Genomic DNA, 12,374 nt, shown 5'->3' on the forward strand with positions numbered 1-12,374 from the left:
TGCCATTTCCATCGATTTGGGGGTGTAAGAAAATATAGATACACTTGGGTATCAATTCTCAAAAACTCTATAGATTACTTGTTCCAGTTTTTTATTTTCTTAATTTTTTTAGCTAGAGTCCTGCAAGCACTGCAAACACTTTCTTTTTTTTTACTGATAGGGATAAATGTTAATTAAGGGGGCTGGGCAATAAATAAATATTATATTGCTGTTGTGATATGAGACTAGATGTCATCTTAGATTTTGGACATAAAATATCGTAGTCTTGGTTGTAAAAGTTTCCTTTTCAGCAAACTGATGTAATATTCTGAGCTTTACACTAGCTTTTATTTTATTTTCCCACTTAGTTATTATATCCACATGATTAATTATCAAAAATCTCATTTTGTAAATATTGTGAAAGTACCAATAGTCAACCCTACCATGTTGTCGCAATATCAAGGTATTTGATCAAAAAATATTGTGATATTTGATTTTCTTCATATTGCTTCAGCCCTAAGTAAAAGAAAACCTTTAGAATGCATATCTTTATGTATTCTTTATTCCGCGACAGTTTTCCTAAAACTAAAATTTAAAAAATAGCAACACATAATCTTGCTTACAATATTGCAATGTATCACAATATACTGACTGGTAATATGATGCATATCATATCCCCAGATTGTTGCCAATAAACAGCTCTACGAGCCTCAACCGTACTTTGCATTTCATGTTAATTAGCCAATATTAACATGCTAACTAAGATGTTTAATGTAAACTGTAAACACATTTATGTTTCTTGTATTCATTTGTGATCTCTATCTGAATATATTATCTGAAAAATGGTATGTCATTTAAACCTTGTAATATTAAGCATTATTCATATATATGCTTCTCCTGTATTATTCATTATTTCAATTCTGCCCACATTGTGATCTCAATGTGTAAATGAGTTTAGTGGGGATAACTAACTTGTTAACAACCATGGCTCGTTTCGCTACTATTTAAAAAAAAGTTTAGTATAACTGCGGCCAGCGAAAACTCTACTTAAGCATGTGTTTACCTTATCTTTACACAAAAGTGTTTTAGAACCAGGTGGCAAGATGTGTCCCTGCTACAGTAAGTGCTGGTGGCTTGTTAATTTGGAAAGTTGGTGCTGGCATACTGTTACAGTAATTAGAGTTGAACAGGTGATGCTTTATCTCCGCCTTGTTATGGATCATATCTTGGTGTTGTGTTCTAATTCTCTGTCTGATGCAGAGGAGCCTCCATGCTCCGTCACACTAATTAGATAGCGCGAGTCATCATCTCCCATTTCTTTCCACCCAGATCTTCACTGGGAGAAGGGTAAGTGATGAGACGAGGAGGAGGAGGAGGAGGAGGAGGAGGAGGAGGAAGGAATAGGCAGGTTGACAAGTGTCGCAGGGGGCCTCACGTTTACAACGCTTTGTGTCAAAAGCCTTTGGAACAGACTGAATAACTTCTGCCGATATCAGCAGTTACTCTGCTGGTTTGTCATTTTGCCAGATTGAACCTGTTTTGTTTTTTTTTTGGACGGTCTCTGAACTGGTGTATTTTGTGTGTGGACATTTGGCATATTGTGTGCTGCGAGCCCAGCTAAAAGAAAAATTTCTTTTATCTAATTGTAAAGCTTTCAGAGTAACAATTGCAATTTGCAGTGTTCAGTTTTTCCAGCATCATAAACAATATAGATTACCAGCGATACTGACATTCCATTATTTTAAGGTTTATGGCTCTTGATCATCATGGCAGTCTGCCTCGCTTTCTGCAGTTGGAATTCTTGTACAATGCAGTGCGTGAAACCTCTCATTTTAGCTCGAGGCATATCCGGTAATTAAAGGATTAACTTGGTAATCTAAATTGTCTCTTGTCTTTTCCTTCCTCCTTCCTCCCATTATTTCCTAACATCCATTTCAAAGATTTAAGAATGCCTCCTTTCCCTCTCCGTCTGCGTTTTTTCTGTTTCTTCCCATGCCTGCGCCGAGTTCTGTAATCAACTTGCGTCTGGATAACCTCGTTTCCAGCTAAGCGTACGGGGACGACAAATCCATGAGCATGTGTGTGCGTGCCTCGGATGGCAAAGACTGGGACTGTGTCTGCCCCTCCTGACAGCTCAGGATGCCTTCAGTTCCTTTGAGGATTGCGTGTAGTTATTAAGTCAAAATGTGTTTAAATCTCTGTGACTCTTTTGGAAGAACATGCACTGAACCGCCAAACAGGTTAAGCTTTGAAGAATCTGAGCACATTTACACCCCGACTTTTTTTTTTGGGTTTTTTTTTTTGTTTTTTTGAATCTACCTCTAAAATGAGCTAAATCTATCAAGTGTTTCTTATGTCTGCAGAGGCTTTGCTGTGCTTTGTGAATTTCTTAAAACAGTCTGTAGCTTCTTGAATTCAATTTTAAGGGCGTTTGCAGAGTGATCTTTGATTTTTTTTTTTTGCTTTTTTCTTTTTTTTTAAATATATTTCTTAGTTGTAGTGACCTTATCCACTGAGGGTGCTAAACATTAAATAGCTAAACTGAAGCTTTACAAAGCAGAAATGGTCAGAAATGGTTATGCGAGTTTATAAATCATTCATCCTTTGCCTATATTATTCTGGTTTGAAGAAAAGTTAATTTTTTTTAGACTCTTAACCACTCAAAAAGGAGCACATTAAACTGATAATGCAGCTTGATCTTTGCCACGCTCTGGGTTTTGAATCATGCATTTTCGATTTAAACTCTGCTCTTCATCTCTTAAGGAGATGTTATTTAATATGAGGCCGTAATCAAGAGTTTATTCTTCATAAGAGGTTAAAATCTCTTATACTTAATTTGGAAGGCCCTAAAAAATTGTAATGAAAGAGGTCAGCACAAGCAGCATGCAACTTGAGAAAAAATACCCAAACTAGTCACTAAAATGTGCAGTGCAGGATAAAGAGTTTAGCTGCCAGTGACTAAACTTTGGCTTTAGGAAACTGACAGTTTTAGAGGCTGATTCAGCCGTGAAACTGGATTGTCCATGGAAACATCTGGAAATGAATAAAGACAAAGCATCAGCTGTGGCACTTGACTGGTGAATATCACTATTTCTCCCAATCTGGAGAATCATAGTCCACATAGTGTTAATGATGCTTCTAAGAATAGGAATGTGGTTTTCTGAATCACAGGTCTGATCGTATAACACTTTGAATCTCGTGTTAGCGCTCTCGCTGTTATGTACACAAATTCCGTCTCCCAGCTGTTGATCTTGTTAAACATCACTTTCAGCCATTTACTCACACACATTTGCACAAACATGCACATTTGCACAGACAAATACACTCACAGACACATAGCCTCTGTCAACTTAAGCACAGTTCTCAAAATGTCAGATCTTTTACCTTGACAGGAGCTTAAAACAGTCTCATAGGTTTCAAGGCAAAACGCGCCTTTCAAGACAGCGTTGCCTTGAAAGACGAGCGAAGCGATGGTGTCAGGGAGTGTCAGCACTGGTGGCAAAGGTAGATGGCACAAAGTTGCTTCAAATAGATGACGGGCAAAAATTAATAAATAAAAATCAACAAACCGGAATCAGCAGATGTGTTCGCTGCTGTTCAAAGGTGTATGGCTCATTAATGGTGTTGCTATGCACCGTGTTTACACAACTAACAGCTCTAACTTTTTTTTCCCTTTTGTTTAACGACATCACTCAAAAAAAACAGCATTTAATCATTCAAAGTGCTGCCTGTTTTGAGTTTGGATGATTTATGTCGCCGGCGTTTGATGGCAATTCTCAAAGTTGACGACGTGACCTGAGCTTCAGGAACGCATCTCTCATGGAAATATTCTCATCAGGGAACAGTGTAGGCAGAGCGTTATTAGTATCCCGAATTAATATATGCACACAGATGTACAGCCGTGCATCAGTGTACATGCTTAGCAGCCAATTTTCTATCCATTTAAATGGGAGAAGATTGTAATAACGTCATGTGCGGCATGTGTGAGACTGATTTACTTACTCACCTCCCATCCTCCCAGCCCCCACCTCGCCTTCTGTCCTTCATTCCCTGTATTTTTTTTTCCTTAAGCCTCTCTGTATCCTTCGCCAGTGATGCAAACGTGATGTGATGAAGTTTGGGTTGCCATGGGTGCCATCTCTCCTACATGTTTATTTAATGCATCTGAGCCTGTCTCCTGTGTGTATTTTCCGCTGCCGGTGATTGATTGCTTTCCAGACCGATTTTAATAAGCAGGGACATCGTATGGTAAACCTGCATTTTTGGTTTGCATGCATAATTCTGTGTCTCTCATTGATCGAGAGGAAGACAAAGCTGTTTGTGAGCAGCTTTTTCTTTTTATTGCATACTTGCAGTCTGTTTTGCGTACGTGCGCATGTTTTTTAGCTTCTTGTGTGTGTTTCAACTACACGTATGTGCGTATACAGGAGAGCGTGTGTTTGACAGAGTGTGTATGGTTGAAGGAGTGCTTGTTGAGGCATGGTTGTCTCATAGAAAAATTTATCCTGAATCCCAGACATGTGGAGGAGTAAATATTTGTCATCTGGGGACAAACATACATCAGTCAGCCGTGCTCCAGATTATATATGATGTTAGATGTTTTTTCTTACATATCTCATTTCTGCTCCTTTCTCTGTGTTTGATCACTGCACTGCCGACATGAATGTTTTGTGGAGCTCACTGAAAGTAACCATACATGAACAACGCTCCCGTTCCCAGAACCCTAATAAACATTTATATTTATTGTGAATACCAAATAAAGACACTCAGTGGTATAAAAGCATCCCGAAAGCCACTTGAGCACTCAGAAGAAAAACATCAGCCAACAAAGTGGTTGTGACAAATTTGATCTCAGCTTTGTTGTTAATGGAAGCTAAACATGAAATGGCTTAATATTCTGGACGGTGATTTTAATTGAATTAATTTCAGAGGACATTGTAAGGTGCTGATGGTGTCATAAAACACTTGTTATAGCTGCTGTTCATCACTGTGATGTAAATTATGCCCAGTGATTGCTCAATGATGCTTTCCTTCGGGGACATGACGTTGTAAAAAAAAAAAAAATGTAATTGGCTCCAAAGGGCACACGATGTGTTGGTACCATGAGGGAGAAACACAAAAGAGGGTTATTTTCTCTCCAGCTATGGTTTTTCTCCCTGCTGACATCCTTATACTGCGGTGCATTCAGCAATTCTGTTCTCCAAGTAGATAATAAGGAGTGAAATTAAAAAATAAATGCTTATTCTACAAATGGCGATAAAGCAAGTCGACAGTATGGGGCACGCTGACATGAGCAGAGGAGAAATATGAACAAATTCATTTCAAAATGAGACTTGATATTTGTGTATATACAAAAAAGATACCTGCTCCTGAAGAGTGACATCAGAGTTAAAAATCATTATGAAATATTGATGATAGGCGGTAATAAAAGACGTTTACAAAATTGCAACACTTGTGAAAATCTAATCCTGCTTATTTTTTGAAATACAGTGGTGTGTGTATATAAAGTTACAACAGTTACAGGAATATAACTTTATTTTATATATTTTATATATATATAGTTAAAGGTCCAGTGTGTAAGATTTTTGGACACCTATGGGCAGAAATGGAATATAAAATATACCTGTTTTCATTAGTTTATAATCACCTGAAACTAAGAATCGTGTTTTCGTTACCTCAGAATTAGCCATTTATATCTACTTACGGAGCAGGTCCTCTTCCAGTCCTTCATGTTGTTTGTTTTATGTTCTTTCTACAGAAAAGGCACACAGGAGAAGTCAGCTGCTAGATACTAAATACTTAATCCTACACACTAGACCTTCAAATAAAAAGATAAATATAACAAGGCTATAACATGACAACAATGACTTTTATTTTTTGAATATTGAACATACTTTATTTGGAACATTTTAAAAATAATACAATTAAATGATATGTATTTTGTATATATATATATATATATATATATATATATATATATATATATATATAGATAGATAGATAGACATAGATAGATAGATAGATAGATAATAATAATAATAGTTAGCATGACATACTTCTTCAATAAGGCATTAATACACAATCAATCACATAAACCAGCTCTCATTTCTGTAATTTTTTTTAACCGTCTGATATTTTCACTTTATTTTATGTCTTCCTCCAGTCTGTTCCACAAAAGTACGCCAAAAGTAGAAACATACTTTCAAGATTTGTGCATGCACAACATTGTTTCAGATTACATTTTCCTCTCAAATTATAACCGCATTCTCTGTCCAAAAACTGTTAGAGTTCCTGCTTAGCCGTACAGAACAGCAGGGTAACTGTAGTAAACATTAACAATGGAGACTCACAAAATGCAGCTGGTACCAGTGTATCGATACTGCAGAAATTGAGAATCGAGAACGTTTTAAATATTCAGAATTTATGTATCAATAAATAGATCATTTTAAGCACACTAGAAAGCATCATAACTTCATCATCTGCTCTTATGGACATGCTCGATCCCTGACTTGGGAGTTGACGTGGTCAGCTGGACACATGAGGCATGGGGGTCTGTGTGCAGCAGGAAATCTGCCCTGGACATCACGGCTCAGCACACTGACAGCTGGTGCACCCTTGTTGTTCTTGTGTGTATGCGTGCGTTTGTGTGCGTCAGTTTAAGGTCAATTGAATCGTCTCTCGAGAGAATAGCAGCTGCAGACAAATATCAGGTCACAACCCAATGCGTTTCTTTTAAAGAGTCTGAATTCTTCTGGATTCTTTTCATGCCGTTGTTTGACATTGCACCAGAAGAGTTAAGTAACAGCCACTGGGCCCCAGCAACACATGCAGCATGATGTATCAATTAAATCATCTTCATTGGCTGAATGATCAGCAAGGGAGACGTTTAGCATCCTGTGTTTGTTGTTTGTGTGTGTACTAAATGCTCTGGCAATGGCCTCGAATGCATTTGGCAATTAATGGCGGCGTTAGCCAATCCCATTCAGTGGAATCTAATGCAGTACCCATAGTGCTACTGCTGTGTGTCTATTTGATTTGTGCATTGACCTGCAACAAGTCTGTTAAGTGGCTGATACTCCCTGTATGCGCATGCGTGTGTGTGTGTGTGTGTGTGTGAGTGTGAGTGTGTGTGCACGTTGACTTTGAAGTACATTGTGTCGTGACAATAATCTAAGCCAATTTACTACGCATCAGCCCTCCATTATGGGTTTGATATAAAGCAGTGCGTGACTAGAATGCCCTCCCATAAAATGACAATTTACTTCTCGAAAGAAATTACGTGTTTAACCTCATTAACCTAAAGTGCATGTACTAAAATGGAGGACTAACCCCCCACCCATTGTGACAAACACACACAAACACAAATTGGAAACATCATTAAAAATTGGAAGTTCACGTTGAATGTGACCCCTGCAAATGAGCAGCCAGCGGTGAGTTAACAGCATCAGGAGCTCATCAAGGCGTTCGCAACGACTCGTCAGCGTCTCAGGTGGCTTTGGTTTCGCTCTCCGTTTCAACATCACCTGTCCTCTATGAGATGATTAACCTGGCAGGTGTGAGGTGAGGCTCGCCCACTGTTTTAGTGAGCTGTCGTCTTGTGTCTGCGGGGAGTACAGGGGGTCAGCCCGGCCGGCTAATGGCTGCGGTCACAAAGCTGGAAGCTGGCCCATTAGAAGGAGCCGCCGTCATTAGGACCAACACACTTTCAAACAACCTGACCTACTGGTCCCATGCTGTTTATTAGCAAAGTTTTGGCTCTCCGTTAGAGCAATTATACTCACCATTCATGATGAACTGTGGCCTTTTCCTCAACACCACGAGACAAGAAACACACACTCACATACATAGTAAATAATGTCAGGCGGCCGTGTTGTCCTGAATAGCGAGCTGCCATATTAACGACATTTTCTTCTCCGCAAATGTGTTACGAAAAAAAAAGTGCTCTGAAAAGGGGAGAAAGTGTCAGCAAGTGATGTATGTCGTTCATTGGACACAGAACATTTAGTTTTCATTAAGAGTTAAACATGTACACGAAACATTAATGGGGTTCAGCGGCAGCAGCGGTGGCGTGCTTCACTATCTCATCCTGATAAATTAGCAACTCAGCACATGGGGGTAAAAGAAAAATAGGAGAAGAAAGAGAGACATTAATATAACGTGTAGTGGGGGAGGGACTGACAGATAATGTCTTTATCCAAAGATTGGTGTTTTATGACGCAATGTGATATTATCCCTGACCCAGGCGTCAGCAGGCTGCAAGGATGAACGGAGGCTGGGCGAGGGAGGAGAGGAGGAGAGGAGAGAAAGGTCAGCATGAGTGTTGCCGTTTCATTATGAGAGATGTGGACTCCCATCCTCTCCTGCTGCACAGGGAGTGATGGAGAAGGTTGTTAATGCCTGGTCTGTCAACCATATTGGATTCAGGGCAGTAAATTAATATTACACTCCTTTTAAAGGGGTTTTATTTTGGGATTTGCTGGTCTCCCCTGAGTGTCGGTGTTGTAAAGAGGTTATTTCCCTCTTTCTACTCCACACTGTGTCCTCGCTATCTCTCGCGCAAAGCTAATATGTTTAGAGAGAGGGAGACTGTGTTCATGGAGGAGGGATGTGTGCGCTGTAGGCTCCGTTGTGTCATTCAGCATTTGTATTGGACATTTTTCAGCGAGCGTAAAAGTTCGCTGTATATCGCAGCATTGTCCCCCTGAAGGACAGCTCCTGTATCTGCGCTCAGTGGAGATGTACCGCCCCTCGGCTATCTCCTATAAGATTGCGGAGGAATAAAATGGCCTCTGCTGTATATAGGAAGTGGCTTTAAGTTAACTGGCTGTCTAGCTTGTCAGTCATCTTTAACCCCCGTGCCTCTTGCCCTCTTGCTTAATGTGGATAGAGTTAGACTCCTGGTTGAAGAGCCGTATAACACAGTGTGAAGTGGCCTAGTCACTGAGACGGGATTTATGGCCGCCGGTCCATCAGCAGTGATGTTAAAGGGCTGTGATTAAGAGCTGGAGTAAAGACTTGGACTCTGCTAACCCCCCCTCCCCGCTCCTGACCCAGCCAAGAGCACACAAGGCTGAGCTCTGTCACTGCCAACTCTCCTCCATACAGTCCTGTCTCTCTTTTTCACCCCGTCTGCCCATCTGTCTTCTTCTGCCTCTTTTCATATGCATGATATGTATGAGTCGCAATTCGCCAAGGACACTGAATCCCTGCATTAGATATTTGGTGTCCACTGCATCCATGACAGCTTGAAAACTTGAAAGTGTTTTTTATTTTTGCATCCCTCTAAAATCTTTCTTTTTTAAAATTCCCCCGAAGGTTCTGAGCACGCCACAGCAACACTTCCTGCAGCCTTCTCGGACCTGTTACCTCACTTCCTGGTGGAGCCGGAGGACGAATTCATCGTGAAGAACAAACCGGTGACGCTGACCTGCCGCTCCACCCCAGCCACGCAGATCTACTTTAAGTGCAACGGCGAGTGGGTTCACCAGGACGACCACATGATTGAGCGGATTGTTGACCCTGCCACAGGTACATGCAAAACAATCTCTCTCGTTCACATCATGTTCCCCATGGTTGCCAAATTCCTGGAAAACTTATGAAAGTAGAAAAACTGTTTTCCAGGCCTGGAAATGTTTTGAAATCAACTGAATAATGGGACATGCAGCTATCAACTTCAATTTATTTGGGTATTGCATACTTTCAGGTTCAGGCAAGGTCGCTAAACAATTGTTAGACAAAAACAGTTTGTTAACAAAAAATAAATGCATACAAACTTATCAAATTATAATGCAATGAAATGCCAAATTACATTGACAGCTGTATAGACGTTTGATTTGTATCATGGTATTACGCTATACCAGGGTATTTAGAAATCTCCAATGGTGTCTGATTTTAAATACCATCAAAATTTCAGCCCTCATCTTTCTATTAGCTTTGTATTGTAGAAGCTGTAATGAAGATGTTTTGCATGGAGTGCACATCACGTGCCCGAGAGGTTACACCCAGGCCATGCTGCATGCTTGAGCAGTGTATGGTAGCGGTGTTTGTTGTTGCCGCACCGCTGCAGAGCTGCTTACTGTTAAAACTACTTTATTTACACAATTAAAAGCACATAGTCCACTCATTAATAAAGTCATGCAGTTACTGCATTGTCAACAACACGGTTCTGCAAATGTGTCACAGTAAAATGCCTTGTATTAACAACTGAAGGAATTTTGTCCACAGGAACGTTGTCAGAGGGCTTTTATTTTGAAATAGAAACAGGAAAAATTGAGAAAAACAGATACACTTTTAGGCTGCTTCCTCAAGTCTGTCCAAGACATTAAAACTGTTGTAAAAGATAGTATGGAGTTAATATAGTTGTCAAAAGACAATTTTCAGTGTATATTTTTACTGAAAACCATGTGTGTCATGGAAAAAAATTGTGAGTCTCCGTTTCTGAAGGTGCTGCAGCTGCGCAGCACTGCTTACACCTTCATTGTGGATGAAAACAAAAACCTTAACTGTTTCCGTAATGTGAAAGTCTCAGTTTCGGTAAAAGAGAGAAACATGAATTCAGAGGGTTTATGTTGGTAGTGTTACTCTGTTTATTAAGGAAAATGGGTGTAAGAATATTAATTTTTGTTGACATTTTGTGAGTGTGTTGTATATGGAGTAGAACGAAAATGGCAAGAGCGCCTGCAATACATAGCAAACTCACTGGTGTGCCATAGGGACTGCCGCACACGTATATGGTTATATACTGTAAATGCAGGTAAATTCCATTATGAGGCTATGAAAAGTAGATACCACCCAAGCATAATAGGAGCTTTGGTTTTTCAACGCCCATTTTGTAAAGTGACCCTCTGTGCCCATCTGCTCTATTAATGCTAGAATTTTGTTTATCTGCAAATGCCTGGAAAGTGCATGTTTAATAATGTATGTCTGTAGTGTGATTGGTCCACCCAATTTAAGTGCTTTAAAGTCATAGAAATGGGTTAAAATATTACGAAAAAGTTTGGTAAAAATGTGTGGGAGCTCTGCATTTAAATGATAACTTTCCTTTTAGATTTTTTTTCACTTCATGCTCACTTGACGAGCTGTGTTTTTACCTGTTTGTTGCATGACATGTGCGACTCCATAGATGCATTATGTAAAGTATTTTCATGCTGGTACTAAGGTTTGCAATTTACCAGTGATTACTGTGCTCCATCAGGCTCTTGGCACATCATCCAGCCGATTTAGCCTGCCAGTCTCATAATAAGCACATTGGTTTCAGTCTCAGAAATCTTCTCGATCACCTTGGAGACCTGTTTGTTTTTCTCTCTGTTGTGCAGCAATCCCCCGCCTCCGCCATCAGTGTCATAAACATGTATGACACTGATGTGGTGTGATTCAGCAGCGATCTGCAAATTCAAACCACCCATTCACAGCCTGACAACTGATTGGGAAGGAGAAACACAGAAATGACAGGTTTTTTGGGGGGAGAGAGCGCACACATGCAAATGCGCACTCTGATTAGCAGCCAAACATAACAAACACATGCATAAAACAGATAATGGACACAACAAGTGAGAACTACACAAAAACACCAAAACACGGCCATCAGTGTCTGCACACAGACACAAACAAAAAACAAAGGGAAAGGTGTTTAAAGCTGGAAAATCTGAAGGGAAATTTAAGCAGGGGTGTATCAATTCACATGCACACTTTGCCTCTTTGTTTTTTTTAGATAAAGAGCTCATTGTGCTCACATTTTATCCATCTGGTCTCTGGTGTTTGGAATTAAATGCAGCAGCTCACCAAATGTAGGGATAAATTGTACAGTGTCACAGGGGAACTAACTCTTGGTGTCGATTCAAACTGACACTTTTGTAGGTGAGGATTTCTGACCTAGTTTACACATGAACACAAATATTCTTTCACACTGAGGCTTTGATTGCTGTGCGTGTTCTCTCCAGCACCTACTCTTTTATTCCAATAAACATAACGGTTCCTCATATTCACGAGGCAGATCATTTTTGAAATTATCTGCTTCGTGAGTATGAGGAACTGTGGCCGATTCAAACTTGAGCTCTCTGCGGTATGAGAGTTGTGTCCTTGTAGTTTACAACACAAGTTAGAAAAGAGTAAAATGTGGTTGTATTTCTATTGTTGGTCTGTTTTACCTTGCGTACAAGGCAAAGTTGTGGATGCAAGAGTCATTTGGGATCAGATTCAGGTAGATAAGGCAATTAAAGAGTAGAAAGAGTTAAACATTGTTCTGGTTTTGTGAATAGAAAGTGAACACAGAAGAGAGCGTTTGTGGATTTGGATCATTAAGTTGAAATTGTTGGTGAGTCAATGCTTATAAAATTTGAGCAATTCCCAACACTATCTCCCTTTATGTGTTGTTTCATTAACAGTTCTTCTCTGTT

At 39.8% G+C, this 12,374-nt stretch overlaps 1 protein-coding gene across 4 annotated transcripts in view; it reads left to right on the forward strand.

Annotated features, from left to right (window-relative positions):
• unc5a (unc-5 netrin receptor A) overlaps positions 1-12,374 on the forward strand; it is a 308,725-nt gene that overhangs the window by 218,936 nt on the left and 77,415 nt on the right. For all 4 annotated transcript variants that reach the window (XM_088081238.1, XM_088081237.1, XM_088081239.1 and 1 more), the window contains one exon: positions 9,295-9,507. In XM_088081238.1, coding sequence (XP_087937364.1) covers positions 9,295-9,507 — 213 coding nt within the window. The remainder of the gene's footprint in view (positions 1-9,294; positions 9,508-12,374) is intronic.

The sequence above is a fragment of the Plectropomus leopardus genome, chromosome 8 (genome assembly GCF_026936395.1).
Source record: "Plectropomus leopardus strain MGB_pleo_1.0 chromosome 8, ASM2693639v1, whole genome shotgun sequence".
In the NCBI taxonomy this organism is placed as follows: Eukaryota; Metazoa; Chordata; class Actinopteri; order Perciformes; family Serranidae; genus Plectropomus; species Plectropomus leopardus.